The 16,191-nt window shown below is 40.8% G+C and overlaps 1 protein-coding gene across 19 annotated transcripts in view; it reads left to right on the top strand.

Annotated features, from left to right (window-relative positions):
• The window catches only part of cadpsa (Ca2+-dependent activator protein for secretion a), a 123,823-nt gene extending 107,940 nt beyond the window's left edge, over positions 1-15,883 (top strand). For all 19 annotated transcript variants that reach the window (XM_078947500.1, XM_078947499.1, XM_023955081.2 and 16 more), the window contains 2 exons: positions 13,373-13,477; positions 14,920-15,883. In XM_078947500.1, coding sequence (XP_078803626.1) covers positions 13,373-13,477; positions 14,920-15,093 — 279 coding nt within the window. In that variant the 3' untranslated portion in view covers positions 15,094-15,883. The remainder of the gene's footprint in view (positions 1-13,372; positions 13,478-14,919) is intronic.
• The last annotated feature ends 308 nt before the right edge of the window (positions 15,884-16,191 follow it).

Raw genomic sequence — 16,191 nt, 5'->3', positions numbered from 1 at the left:
AATTATCTTCCAAGAACATTTTCTTAAATGTGCATCAAATGACTGGAGAAAATGACAACTCTTGTGCAAAGTGGAAACAATCTGGACACCTAGAAACCTGATTATAAATGACCAAGTCTGCCTCTCAAACATTTTAGGCTGTTTACAGCCTAAGTGCTATTTTAGCAAAAAGCCCTAGCCTATTGTTTGATTGTGAATAATAGTTCTGCACAATTGTTTTCTTTTGTTTCATTTTAAATTCTTACCGGGTCTTTTTTTTAAATTTAAATTTGTGGTTAAAGCCTGGAAACCACCAGTTACCTTGGAAAAAACATATCATGACAGGGATGGTGAAAAAAATAAGATGCACTCTGTTTAAAAAATGCAATTTATTTGCATTGCTATTGTTGTAGGTGTTGTTTTTGTAAAGAAAGATGGAAAGTTCCCCACAGTTATGAAATAAAATTCAAACATTGGCCAATTACATTGCAGCTAATAACAAGTAGTGTAAAAATCTGCAGATTTGTGGTCTTCTGGAAACTGTGGACAGACTCTTTATTTAAAAAATGTGGCTTTATTTCAAATATTCAACCAGTGAGTCACCTTTAGTTAAAGACTTTACTAAGTTAAAGTCAACAATTCTCTGAATGATTTAAACAGAATTGTTTATCTGTAATCACTTAATATCATTAAGATCAGGGGTGTTCAAACCTTTTGCAGAGGGCCAGATATGGTGATGTGAAAATGTTAGGTCAACCATTCAGCCTGGTATTCTTTAAACTATTTTAAAAACATTAACTGCAAATGAACCCTATTTAATGATTTTTCTTTTTTTCTAAGAACATCTAAATATGTTATTTACCAAAGTTGCTGTCAATATTTTAAACTGTTCCTTTCTAGTTGTTTCTAGTTCATTTCAGACGCAGTTGTTTCACACTACACTGAAAAATGTGCCAATTTCAGGTACACACATACAGGTTTACAGCAGCTTAAACGTATTTAAGCCCGTTTTTAGAGAGTGCTGGGAGCTGCAAATTCTTGATTTGATAGAAGAAGCCTGCGGGCCGGTGAAAATGTGAACACGGGCCACATTTCGCCCATGGGCCGGACTGGGACATGCCTGATTTAGATTATCGTGATGGTTTGTATCGCCATTGGAACTAATTTAGCAGCTCTGATTCATTATCATGAGTTTCATAAGAAAGGTTTCATATTAAAACCCATTGATTCAGAAAAGACCAATAAGTCATTATCTCCCATGCTTAAAGGTTTTCCAAAAATAAGCCAATGGACTTGTGGTTGGACCGAACAAAACCCTCAGTTTGCTTGGTCCTGCCCAACTACCCAATTTTGTTTGGTAAGTTTATGCGAACACCAGTCAAATATGGCCGACCTGCATAAGGCTTAATTTTTTTCCATTCAAAATCATCTAAACAACATCAGAGATCATTTTTCGAGTTTCCATGTTGACTTTCTCATTATACAAGATTTGTTATAATTTGTACCTTTATAGAATTTCTTTCTAAAAATGTGGCTTTAAAGTCTTCACTCAATCATTTCTGTTATTTTTACTGTTTAACTCTAATGGAGACAATATTTTCTTCATAGACTTTGGCGCCAGAGTTTGCTATAAGCGCAACACTGTAAAATTAGCACATCCAACACTAAGTCACTCATTTTAAAAGCCAACGTATTGACTATAAAAAGACTGATGCACAGAAAAAGATCTATTTTTCAAAAATAATTTAAACGTAATCGTAAGTCTGACATGGATCATTTTTGATCAGTTGTTTTCAGCAGTTTAACCTAAATAGGAACCATAACCAATTCACTTCCAGCCCCAACTTTCCTAAAAGTTTTAGCTTACTCAGACCCTCCCACCCCCACATGTCTCTTTGCATTCAGTCTCTGTGTGGACTCCTGGTCCCTTCAAGGTCAGTGGCACCAGCAGAGGTCCCACTGCAGCAATTACATGCAGCCACACACACATGCATACACGTGCACAGGAGGCAAAAAGAGGCAGAGTCCCAAGCTGCTTGTAATCTGTGTCCCCCCCACAGAGAGGCCCCTCTTCAGCTCCACATTCCTGCCTCTCAGCAGCACAAAAGCTCCTGAGTAGCCTCACAAAGCGAAGCCTGTGACCTAACAAATGTTTTGCCCTTTGTGCGTTTGTGAGCGCGCACGTGAACGGTTATGAGGAGCGCTTTAACCCCTTCAAATCCAGTACCGTCATCGTACTGGAAACTGTCCCTCACTGAAGTTTTTGTATGGGTGAGTGATGCTGATGTGCTTTTATAGTCCTCATATTTCTCTGGATTCAGTGGGGTGTGGGAGGGTTCCTGCAGTTTGAACTCAGTAAAACAGCTGCAAGTGGGAGTGGGAAAAGTTTCCAGTCCCTCTGCAGCGTGCACGACTTCCTGCATGGTCGATTCTCACATTTCAGATCAAACTTTCCACTTTGTTCATATGCAACGTAGTGAAAAAGTGTGAAAAACATTAAAACTGTAAATGTTTGAATAATTAAAATATCTTACTGAGATTAAAACATCTGTTTTCATGTGCAGGTGATAAGACTTATCTTATGATTTACATGCACAGCAACATGCTATATCATGGTCAGAAACTATTCAATTTCCAGAGATGCTGCTGTTACAGCATCCGCTCCTTAAAGTTCTTGGAGTCTTAGTTTCCTTTGGCAGGAAACTGGGATCTGCAATGTCCATCTTTCAAAAATGAAACCGTTTCACATTTTTTTTGTCACTACTTTAATAGTTTAGTGCTTTGTGACGATTTGTTCTTGTGAGTCACTTGTTCTCGCCCTTGTGTCGCCGGAAGTCTTTAAAAAAGAAAAGCTTCTACATAAAAAAAAGAGAGCAAAAACTGCTATTATCAATGGCTGTTATTATTTAACCCACGTCGTTTAATCTGTATAACTATGTTAGAATTGGTCTGTATAAATGACCAACAGATTAGATTACAGAGATTTGTTGTACTGAAACTGAAAATTTCTAACACTCCCCCAGTCACCACCCTTGCTTTTGTTAGTAGAGCACACCTGGTCGGGGTAATTCACAGCAGTTAGGGAGAGTGGAGAGTTTTGGAAAACAAGCAGCACGTTGGCCCATAAAGCTAGTATCTCTATACATAAATTAATATAAAGGTAACTACTTAGTAAAGTGGTAAAGTGGGGACGGGGTGACCCACTCCGTTCATCTTTTGATCTACTGCATTAATCATAATTGAAAACAAAATCATAATTAAAAGTCGACTGGGAACACTTTCTCACTTTTTTTGATAAAATTAAAGAACATGTCTGTTTCCTTGCCCCCTTTCCCATCCACGCTACTCGGAACTCTCGGTTTACATCCTCGTCCTCTAGCTTACAGCCCCTCACACACCCAATCTAACATTACTCATGCAACAAAGCACTATTGAAGCTATTCAGACAAGGAAAACTAAGATAAAGATGGATCTATTTGTCTGCAAGTGGATGCAGGTCAGGGAGGTTGTGGCCCGCATAACGAATTCCAAAAATACGTAGTATTTTAAACTGCCTTTTTTTTTCCGTCTGCTCCTGATTTACAATTATATGAATAAAGAAATACTCAGAAATGCAGTTTTAAGTTTAATTATCTTTATATATAGCCTCCATTGTCAGAAAAACGCCACAAGAACATGTTAAAAATGCCAAAAAATACAATTTGCATTGTATTGGGTCTGTAACCTATGATGTCCTCTTGCAAATTTTAGTGCAACATTTCTGCATCTCCTAATTGTGATTCCACTTGAGCACTGCTGCTATCTTTAGTTCAGATTTGGGTTTTGAACGTGGACAGATGCTAGCCAGCATCTGTTTTGAACTTGGTGCAAAGCACTACTTGGTCCAGCAGCTCCTGCTGATGGAGCAACTGTTCAGTGACAGAGCAGTGAAGCAGCAGAGCAGTCTCTCAGCGGCCTGCTGACACCCTGAACCCTGCACTCATGTTTTCTCACAGATTAGAAAGGAACAAGTCTGTGGGGTTAGGCACCAGCCCCTTGAATGAGGTAAGGTGGAGGGGAAGGATGGAGAGGTGTGTTATTTTTGCATTTTTTACCCCCCAAGAGCCGTGTGAAGAACTGGGTGTGAACACAGGCGAGGTTTGTGAGAGTGGCAGTGGCTGGTGTCAGATGGGGGCAGGAGGTTGCTCGATCTCCCGGCTCCCACTCAAAGGGGGACGGACTGGCAGAGTTATTTGTGTGTGTTTTTGTTCGTGTGTGTGTGAGTGTGTGTAGGTGTGTGTGTGTATGTAAAGGTAGGGGTTCATCAGTATGTTGTGAAGTGACGAAGCACCCAAATGCTCTCACAGATAACCCGGTCGCCCCCCCTCCACTTTAGATGGAGCTCGTTAGTGTCACAGATTTGAACCCGTCGGGTTATGGCATTAAGCATTCAGAGCCATGTTGCGCTTGTTTTGGCTGTCGGCAAGTGCGAACCCCCCGCTGGTCTTCATGCAGCCCATAAAGCAGAGCTGAGTTCGTCTGTTCTGATGATTTTCTTTTGTTTGACGTGGGGGGGTTGAGGGCGGGTGGGGGGATAGAGCTTGTTCATTTGGCGAGCTCAGTGAGAGTTGAAGTCGAATTCGGTTTCACCAACATGTGGACAGCGTCTTCCCCTCCTCTATACGGGGGAGGGTTCACCTGTCTCCCAGTTTGAAGCTGGTCAGAAGTTTTCATGTTCCTGCTAAAAAGCAGACAGACTCTGTGGTTCCACATTGGGGGGGTGAGTGAAATTTTGGTCCAGAAGTGGTGTCAAGATACCATTTGGAGGGGAAAAGTCGCAGCAAAAGAAATGACAATTGGAGACATATCTGTTTGAATTCATGAAATGGAGAAGCTGTGAGGCTTTGTGCTAAAAGTTAAGAATCTGCTGTGAAAAACAGAAAAATTGCTATGACTCCTTTCTATTGGGATTGATCCTCCCAAAAATATCATTAGAAAAGACCGTTATAGTATATCTGTTTTTATGAAAGCCTCAAAAAAGACCATCTTGTGGCAGGATATATTTTACGTTCTTTTGGTAATTTTGGATTTAAAAAGGGAAACAAATGCTCCCTCTTTCTAAGAAAAATGGGTTCCTGTTAACTTGGTCATTCATTTTGTGAGTAATGTAAAGTGATGTGGCTCAGGACTAACAGTCCTTCTTTTCTATTTTCTCAAAATCAAAAAACCTGTCGATTCTGCAGAGCAGTAGTAGTTCATTAGAAATTACCATCCGAGTTGTAGGCAGGACTGTTGGCAAGGAGTAAGCCCACCCCCATTCCCATTGTCTCTATGTTTACACGCTTTCCCAGTAGCTTACAGCCCCTCACAGCCCATACCTAGCATTAGCGGTGCAACAAAAATGGTGAGCAATATTGGAGATATCTGGCCGTACAGTTTGGAGTCAGATTCCAGCTCAATTGAGGAAAACAAAGACACACATGGATCTGTTTGTCTGCAAGTGGATGCAATAATAGGAAACAGAGCAGGGAGTTACAAGCTTTTACAAATGGCACTTTTTGCGTCTGTTCCTGATCACGATTTGAATAAAGAAATACCTAGAAACACAATTTTAAGCTTAGTTTTCCTAATATATGTCTTTCATCTTCAGAAAATGCCACATAAACATTTCAAAAATACCAAAAGAACTATTTTTATCGGAGTGGGCCTTTAAAAAGCAGGATGATTTTTCAGACAGTTAGCCAAAGGCAAACTTATTCAGATCAGCTGATTTGTCCATCTGTCTGGCCTCATTACTATTGAATCACATTTAAATATCAATTCAAAACTAGCTGCTTTATCCAGACTTTGCTTTTTTGCTTCTTCTTTTTTGCTTGCTTTTTTTTTAGAATGTAAGCAGAACAACGAAACATTTTGCATATGTTTTTCACACAGATGACTTCAATGTAGAAATAGCTCCAACAATTTCAAAAATGTGATACAATTCTGACAAAATTAGACACATTTGACACAACAAGCAAACCTTTAAAGATCATTTTAACTTGACTCTTGCTTAACTGTTCTAAAAATAGCTACTTTAGTTTTAAATGTACTAATAAAGCTTAAAAATTGTTCTAACTAAAGTTAGTTGAGTTGATGTTTTGCTCGATGAAAAGAAAAAAATCAATAAGTAAAGCCAACTCAATCTTAGAAATATAAAATCCATTGTTTAATCTAGACACCTTTTCCTTTTAAAGCACTGTTACATTTTTTTCATTATATTTTCATGTAAAAACTTTTTTCCTAATGAAAAGTACCTTGATTCAGCTTAAGTCACTATATGTGAATACAGTTTTTTCTAACAAAAAAAACTGGTTTAAATAGAGATTTGACAATCTTAGTTTAATTAAATTGTGTTGAGCTGAAAAATAAATTATGTTCTCAATCAAAATTGAATCAATTTATTATATTTTTATTAACACGCAGCAATATGCACTATTTATTGCAGACTTTTTTTTTTTTTTGACGTGAACATTGAATCCTGGCTGCGTTTGTCGCGTTTTTAAACGGTCATGCTTCCAAGTGAGCGGATGGCTTCAGTGAGGAGAAGTGTGACCTGCTCCCAGCATGCTTTGAGAAAGTCCACAGTTCTTAGAGAGGAACGGATTTTGGTCCACAGAGCGGAGCCAGCTACAGCAGCTGTGCTCCTGAGTGTACATGCGGGGTCACGCACACGCCCCCATCTGCCTGCGAGCTTTTGCGTTTCCTCCTGGATGACTCTCTTCAACCTTGGAATTATGTTCCACTGAGGGCAGCAGGGCCAGAGGCCCCCGCCATGAATATGTGGAGCAGATAATCATCTTGGTCGCCTTTCAGAAGTCGTCGCTAAAGAGCCACCAACTTTTTGTCATTATTCTATTTCAATTAGAATCAGCAGCAGCATTATGGACTGGGTCAAAATGTTTAGAATTCAGATGAACTGGAATTTTTGTGGACTGAACTGTCCTTTTCTTCGCCCACTAAAGCAGTTTGCTGTGAGTCATTAGGATCTTTATCCAGCACCTGTAGTCTTCTGCTGCTGCAGTTTGAGCAGCAGCTTTCCACTCTGATTCTGATTGTACTCTTCCATTCTCCTTATTTTCAGCTCAGATGAGCAACGTGCTGAAAAGTGATCAGGTCTCCATGGCGCCGGATTGAAATGAACTTATTTCTGTTTTGCAACATAAAAGAAAATACAGCACCAAATGGTTGCTGCAAAAATGGTTGCAGATGGGATCTGCTTGGTGCAAAGCGTACAGAGAAAGGAGAAGCGAAGACAAGTGGATGATGGAAGGAGGGCGAGCAGCCAGTCAGAGGCTCAGTCACTCCAGGCCTGGCCTCTCGGCAGGGGGTTGTGTTCGGGGCGAGATCACAGGCCTGCTGCCACGCTGAAGCCTTCACAGGCACACAGCGACAGAGAGGAGGCTGCTGGCAGCAGGTCGCCTCTGTGATTCACCCCGGACTGCTCTGCCTCACCACCGCCATTTCTGACGTCCCTGCTGCACCAACCGAGCTCCACCTGCAGGGAAACCTGCCCTCCCCCCTACTGCTCACAGCTCCAGCAGCAGGTCTAAGGCAGCCTGGAGGATGTGATCAACAACAAGTGACACAAAGGAGTGATGAAGCACAGATCACTTGTAAGCTAGACAAACAGTTCGATGGATATAAAGTGGCCATATTGTGTTTTTCAAGGTGGCTCCATCTTTACCTTGATTTTCACACTTGCATTAATTTTTTTCAGGTTTTAGGATAAAACTATGTTGCTAGTTTTAGTTGCTAGCTCACATTGCGTGATTGCTTTGTTCTGGCCGTCTTTTGATCGACTTAGGAGGTGAAAAATCAGGCCGTTGTAAAAAGAGACAGAAAACAAGGGTTTTATGATTTTTGTGGCAGTGAATCAGCTGTTGTTGACGAGAACACACAACCCCCCCTTAACTTTCTCACGAGAGTCTCTTGTCCGGCTCTGTAAACGGAGCAGCTCGTTTCTGTGATCTCGTCAGGAATCCTTCCGGTCAACCAAGTCTGACTGACAGTAGTAAGTCTGGTCTGGTTGATTTAGTCTACCTGGATCTGGCTAGTCAGGAACTGCAGTAACCTGAGGTGGAAAAGTAGAAAACTTTTACAAACTATAATTCTTTTCCCACATCCCAGAAAATGTGTTTAGGTGGAAAAATAGTAAAAACCTGTGAGACATTCAGAGAAAGATAAATGTGATTTCTGAACTAACACTGACAAAAATGAATGCAGATATCACACACTGCGGTCTGCAGTTTAGGTACAAAATAAATGGGATTTCTTTTTTGTCAGACTGTTTAAAGGCAATAAAAAAAGAAAATCAAACTATGTTAAAACACTCCACTCCACTGGTGGGTAAAAGCAATGCAGCTTTCTGCTTGCAGTTGGATCAACTGGTAGCAGCAGAGAAACTAAACGCAGATTCTCTGTTTGGTTCAGACTCTACGTTCTACCAGCTGAATGTTTCCTGCATATCTCAACCCTCTGCTGGGTTTGTAGAGGGCCAGGACGACGGTTACTAGGGTCCTACAATAACTGGTAACCAGTTTACCAACTTTAGAACAAGATTGATGTTGTCAGGTCTGGTTTTAGTCCAAATTCTGGAAGTGTTCTAAAGTGAGCTGCAGTTTTCGAGTCTTTTTTTGGAAAAGAGAGAAGATAGTTATACCGGTAGTAATTCATTCTGCAGGAGATGAAGGCATGTTATCACCTTCTACAAATTTGGATATGTGAATTTTTAGTCTCTGCTTGATTGAGATAGTCCACTAAGATGTCAACGTTGGCTTTTGATTTTCAATCCCTCTTTCCTTTTTGTTTACCAAAAAAACAATGACTTCTGTCTGCCATTGTTTAACTGAGAAAGCTTGACAGCCTCCATGAGTTTATCTGCTCCAAGTAAAGGTAAATTTCATCTACATAGAAGTCGGAAACATCAGTGTGCATGATATGATCCAGGGGCAGCATGTCGAGATTAAAGAGGAGACATCCAACAATCGGACCACACCGTCTGACATGGAGACTCCTAACTTTATGATCGCCACAAGAAAGCATTGCTCCACCTTTAATGATTAGATCTGACCCAACTTTTGAGTAACCCATGTTGAGTAACCCATGTGCTCGTTGACGTTGGGAGTGGGGTCATCTGAAACCCACAAGACTGCGAGCTGAACTTTTTTTTCCAAGGACTTTTTGTGTTTTCCTGGTGTCCCCCCTGAAGCAACTTAGTGTCCTGATTGTAAGGAAAATAAAAAATAAATACATATAAGTAAATAAAGCAGCTTTTTGGCACAACAGATAAAAGGTTTGCATTTCTTTTAAGAACATGTGGTTATCAGATGTTAAAAAGATAACAAAGAGACGCGATTTGGAGGTTATACCCCAGTCCTATCATAACTAGGCATTTTTATGAAGTGTTGTTAAAACAGAATTAGGAATCGCCCTCCTTTCCGACATGTAATGACTGCTTTTGCAGCTTCCTCCTTCCTCTTCATTTTACTTCCTTCCCTCTTTGTGGCCTGACCCCTGATTTGACCCTGGCTGCTGAGAGTCACTTTATATTAATATCAGTCTGCATACTTCATGATTGAATAATTAGACTGGCAGCAGCCTGCGCATAGAGCAGAACGTTTGCAGCCTTTCGGCTCCTTTGGAGCGGAACGGCTGCAGACTGGAAAGTCAGTGTGAGTGATCCTGACAGAGTTCAGGTTAGCTGAAACGCGAGGAGCTCAGAACAACCCAACTGTATATATTTCCTTATTTCTCCCATCCTTCTGCAGAAAACCCACATGAGCCAGATCAATTGCAGCATTTGAAAATTAAAGGTTAAACCAATCTAATAATGGTATCAATGGAGGACACAAACTTGTGTATGTCTTTATTACAGTACAGACCAAAGGTTTGGACACACCTTCCCATTCATTTGAATGAGAAAGTGTGTCCAAACTTTTGGTCTGTACTGTATATATGTGTGCGTATACAAATATCTCTAGGCAAGGCAAGGCAAGGCAAGTTTATTTGTATAGCACAATTCATACACAAAGTAATTCAAGGTGCTTCACAAAACAGAAAAATGCATTTAAATCACAATACATCATAGAAATAATCAACGTAAAATTTACTTTAAAAGAAAAGAAAAAATTTGAAAATTGATTTAAAAATAAAGGAAGGAAAGAAAAGTGCAGATAGGACCTTTCAGTCATATACACGGCTAAACAGAAATGTTTTAAGTCTAGATTTGAATATGAACACAGAAGAGGCCTGTCTTGCGACTTCAGGGAGGCTGTTCCAGATTTTAGCTGCAGAATATTGAAACGCTGATTCCCCTTGTTTAGTTCTGACTCTGGGAATCAACAGGAGGCCGGCCCCTGAGGTCCTCAGAGTACGAGATGGTTCATATGGCACTAACATGCTAGAGATGTACTTTGGTGCACGGCCATGGAGAGACTTGTACACAAGCAGAGCTGCTTTGAAGACTATTCTTTGAGGTACAGGGAGCCAGTACCTCTGGCTCCCTGTACCGCCATCCACTGACATCCACTGACATCAGTCAGTTTTCATGACCTACGACTTAATGGCCAAGTTGGAATTTTTTATAGTACACCTGATTATAAGCCACACCCATTACATTTTTAAAGGTTAAAACATTTTGTAATTGCATAAGCCGCACCTGTTTATTAGCCGCATGTGCCCACATTGAAACGTGTTGTAGAATGAGGATGTGTATGTGCTGAAACTGGGGGTGCCCCGCGTGTGTAAGAAAGAGGGGAGAGCACGTGCAGTGCAAGAGGGAGCGCTCTCACTAGCTGCGTTTACATGGACAAAAGTAATCGGAAAGAATGCCTAATCGGAAGGAAAATGTGCCATGTAAACATGCCGTTCGGAATACTCTGCCCCGATCAGACTCGTTCGGATCAAAATTTCTTTCCGATAGGTGGGTTATGCCGATTGTTGATCCGATCATGTTGCATGTAAACAGCATGTAAACAACTACTGCTCTGGTTTACGTCACGCACAGATGGTGAGAAAGCTTTGGAGCGCATACAGGCCCGACCGGCTGCTCCATGCGAGTGAACTGTGTCTGTGAGCAGAGCAGCTGGAGTTATAGCTTTGTGTTTGTGGACAGGGGGATGGTGCTTTGTTACGTGTTTGTTACGGGTGCTTTGTTAGGCTTCCGTCCTGCCGCTCTTAGAAACTGTTCAAACAATCACGTGGATTAGTGTTTCCAGTCATGTCCAGACAAAATAAAAGCTGATGTTATTCCCACATATTTACGTGCAGCCAAGATGCAGATTGCAGCATTTTCTGCATGGATTTTACACATTGCTGTCATTCTTCTCTGCTTTTTGAACTGCTGTAACAATTGAATTTCCCCAAAGTGGGATCAATAAAGAATATCTCAAGAATTTGTGTTCATCAAACAATGCTAATGTTGTTAGCGCATGTTAGCCTTCTCCTAACCCTGGCTTCTTCCAGCTTCGTTCTTCCACAAAAAAAAACCCTGACCAAACGGATTAAAACTAAAACAAGCGAACAGGTGCTTCATAATATTCATAACATTAATAAAAGCACGTTTAGAATATCATCTCTTATATTACAGAGCTGCCGCATAACTGTATATGGCAGCTCACTTTCCCCTTCCGGTATTTTCAACACTACTGCCCACGCCCAAATGATTTATTCCGACCGAGAGTGTGACCATGTGAACGTTTGTTCTAATCGGAAATAGTTTTTCTGATCCCATGTACACGGTTGAATTCTAATCCGACCATTGATCCGATCAAGATATTCTGCCCATGTAACGGCGGCTACTCACTCTTACACTGCTCGCGCTCCTTCCTCACACACGCAGCGCGCTGACACACACACATACTCATCCTATATAGTTAATTCATTAGTTAGATAGTTAGTAGTTTATTTGTGAATGTTATTTGTTATTAATGAATATTACGTTGTAATTATTACTTTTACCGGTATTCAGTTGCAACATGGTCGCCAGGGGATTTTGTGTGGGAGGGGGGAGGGGTAAACCGCGACACCGCAACTCCTGCTTCATCACCGCAGTGATCAAAAATCCCACACCGTCACAGCTCTATTCCAAACAGTGCCTGTGATGCGGCAGTAAGACGGCAGCAATATGGCAGTAACAGCGCTAAGAGGGCTGGTTAAAAAAAACATACCGGTAAAAGTCACTGAGAGCAGCAGTAACTTACAGGCGCCTCCTGTGCACTGAAACCATGGAAGTCTTCCTCTTCAGTGTCGGATTGGAATAGCGTCAAATAGTCTTCGCCACACACTCTCTCAGTCTCTCCTTCGTTGTCGCTGTCAGTGTCACTCTCATTCTGAGGTAAATTCTCTCCTGAACTTGCGCTGTCCCCTCCGTCATGCAGCAGACCGGCTTTTCCAAACCCGTTGGTGATGGTGGATTTTTTCACACTGCTTTTAACGATTGCTTTTAACTTGAAAGCTGCGTCATATGCATTTCTTCTTGCATTATCCATGATGAGGGTCTTTTCGTGCTTTTCATTCACAAAGCAGGAATTTACATTAAACGTGCCTCTTCCTCGACACAAATACCGTATTCCCCCTGTATCACTCTTACCCTTTCTGCTTGAGCGCTCCTAGCGGTCGTTAGAAAAAATGCATAAAAAAATAGGAAGAATGCATCAATTAGCATGGATAAGACGCAGGGTTGAAAGCGTGTGACAAAAGTAGCGGTTTATAATCCAGAAATTACGGCAATCTATTCCAATGGAAATTTTACAATTTACCTTGCTGCACAGAAGCATCCTGTTCTAGAACCGTGCTGAAATTGACCATGTGTGATTGAGAAGATCTCGATCTTTCACCATTGTTTGTAAAGGCGGTCTGCAGCAATGATTTCATTCATCTGTGGACATGGAAGTGACTGGACCACTTGCATTTTGTTGTTTGGACTGGTAGGCAAAAATCGTGTGAAAATGCATATGATTTCATGGGACTGCGAATATATGCATTTGTGTACAAACATGTATTACATTTTCAAATCCTGATCTTTTCACACAAACTGTACATGCGTTCATACATACAGACTGATATATTTATACAAAAGTATTTATTTTTATGGATTCAAAAAGGCAGATATATATACAGTACAGACCAAAAGTTTGGAGACACCTTCCCATTCATTTGAATGAGCCCTCCGTCCTGCTTCCTCAGAGCTTGTTGGTCGTCCTTAGGTCTTCTTTGGATAAAGAGATTCTGGTTTTTGTTTGGTTTGTGACACTTCGAGCAAAAAAAGTTCAACAAATTTTCTTGTTGCTGGTTCCTTCTTTTTTTCATCTCTGTCCCTGGTACTGATGCTCCTGTGTGTTCTCACGGTTCTGTTCTTGTGTTCTTGTTGCAGCAATGGTACACCAGCACCATGAACCTGATAGGAACGTGGCTCACCGACCGGATGGACCTGCAGCTGCACGTTTATCAGCTCAAGATACTCATCAGGATCGTTAAAGTGAGAACTTTCATTCTCAAATCTCAGACTTATTTAAGCTGTTCATGTGTTTCTATATAAGGAATAATAAAAGAATTTGGTTTCATTGCTTTGTTTTTAAACAGGATCCATAGTTTGTTTTGTCATTTTATATGTTATTCTTTCATGGTATACAGAACATAAAAGAAGGTAAAAAAGAACTTAACTTTATGCCATAATTGTCTCTAATTGTCTGAGAAAAAGACATTTTAATGGAACAACAGTTTTGCTGACTAGCTTGTCTTCATCTTCCTTCTAACACAAACTTTTCTGGGGTCTTTTGTGATGTGGACCCTCTACAGCATACTTCAGCAAATATGACTTCAGTAGAAAACTGCAGTTCATGCTTGTAACCAATCAGCAGGCAGGCAAAGCATGAAACAAACTACGGTAGATGTCTACCCCATTATATCCGCATTTCAGCCACCCCACGGCGCAGATGCTGCAGCTAGCTGAAGCAAGAACTTCTCTCTAATCGATTACTGTAATCTGGGTTTGTATTCTGATAAAGTTTAAACTGGCACAAAACCAACCCCCCACTTGGAGAACATTATAAAGTTGCCGTTTGTTCAAATAACACAGAAGGAAGGTTGCAAAAGGAAGCATTTTTTTTTAATTAAAAAGTGGTTTTAATAAAAAAAAAATGAACATATGACCAGAATGGTTGCAAAAACATTTTTGATGTTTAGTCATTTGTTTTGTTTTAATGGCAACTATAATTCTTTTAATCGACCATTCTGATTTTATAGAAAGTTCACATGTGTACATTATTGTAGTTTTTTTTATTAGCAGGTGGATAGACTTAACAAAACTTACTTTACTTTGTCCCTCCCAACCCATTTTTTTAAATTAAGGTGGGTTGAGTAAACTCCCCTTAAAACCTTTGTACCACTTGAAGCTTAATTTTTCAATGTGCAGAATTAAGTGTGTGATGCCAGAGATAATTGCTTCTGTTTGTATATATCAGAGGTCAGAACATAACCATTATCTAAGCACTGCAGCAGAAAAATGCAAGATCTGCAATTGTCCAGTCTCCAGTGAAAGTCCAAACCTCACCCTGACCCAGACTCTGTGTTGGACGTTCAGAAATCTACACGAGCGTCCATGTACTGCAGACCAAATTTTTACACTGAAAACATCAGACAGGAAACACTTAAATGAGTTTCTTGCTGAAATAGGATCTATAAGTCGAAGTGACCTTAAACAAGACACTGAACCCCCCCATCTCTGCCCGTGGTCTGATTAATGACAGCTCTGCTGTTATTGCTGTAAGAAAGTGTATGTACGAATTGGACTGTGAAATTTAAGCCTGGTCTTTGTGATCAGTGATAAGACAGAACAGCCTGTCTCCCAACATTTCATCATCACAGGTGATAAAACCCCTTTCCTTTACTCATGATTTACTTTTCCTCTGTTTATGGCAGAAAAAGTACCGGGACTTCCGCCTGCAGGGTGTGCTGGACTCCACGCTGAACAGTAAGATGTACGAGACGGTGAGAAACCGCCTCACCCTGGAGGAGGCCACCGCATCAGTGAGGGAAGGAGGGATGCAGGGCATTTCCATGAGGGACAGCGATGAAGACGATAATGTTAACTAGATCCAATGGCTTGATGATTGTTTTTCAGGTGGTGGGGGTTAGGTTAAGTACTGCCTGAGAATCGCGCAGCCTTTTCCTGAGCTCAGATTGTTGTAACTGGTTTCTTCCTGCGTTTGGACTCTGTTGTACCTTCACGTTTGTGTCAGAGGTAGTAGAGACAGTGAATTTCTTGTGTCTGTAAACCTCAGTCTGTCAATGACGATGACCAAGCTTCTATGTCTACTCTCCCCGCTCTGTGGGGGGAGGCCATGGAAACGCTGCATTCTAGTGTGTAGCATGTCTGAAGCTACAGAGTTCTTCCCCGGACACAAACAGCAGACTCTACTGGTAGCAATGGGGATGATGAAGTGGATGGAAGCAGAGCTGAGCGCGCCGGCAGCTCCTGTACCCGACTGACCATGTCCCAACACACTGCTGCAAACAAAAAGCATGTTTTCTTTGTCAACCCCTCTTGGTCTCTGAACCACACCACCACCACCACAGAGAGTCACTCACAAGGAACATCCTGGTTTCTAAATCTTATATTTACTCCCCCCCACGGAGCATGAACTGAAAAGTTAGAATAAACCCACAAGAAGGTTTAGAATAATCAGGAGAAAAAAAATGCTTTTTTTCTGGCTGAACGTCTGAAAATGAAGTTAAAGTTAGTCATTCTATATTTCAATATGTTGATTTATGGAGCAAATCTGTTTCTCCTCATCTGTAAGCTCCATACATTCTAAGTTTGTTGTTGGATTCTGTGATTGATGTGATGCTTTAATGTTGCACATTAAACAGTGAAGGAAAGTTGCACTGAAGTTAAGGGTGAAATTGTTGGGAAATGCATTCATCACGTACAAAATTACATCGGTTAAAAACTATAGCGTAGAAACAGAATCTGTTTCGGATTAATCTACAGAAAACAAAAACAGTTGTGAATTTTTGAGAATTGTTATTTTTTCTTCTCTTTTTAATAAATCAGTTATCCTGATTGTGTCAACAGAGCAGGTAAATGGTTGTTTACCCTCTGGTTTACTAAAGATGCCTGGAAATGTTTTTGGAGGTCTACATGTGAGACCACAGAGATCTTAAGCTCACCTTTTGCAGGATTTGGAGAAA

The sequence above is a fragment of the Oryzias latipes genome, chromosome 5 (genome assembly GCF_053564925.1).
Source record: "Oryzias latipes strain Hd-rR chromosome 5, Olatipes_Hd-rR_3.1".
NCBI classification, from domain to species: domain Eukaryota; kingdom Metazoa; phylum Chordata; class Actinopteri; order Beloniformes; family Adrianichthyidae; genus Oryzias; species Oryzias latipes.
The sequence above is the reverse complement of the archived record's forward strand: the minus strand, read 5'-3'. Positions and strand labels throughout refer to the sequence as shown.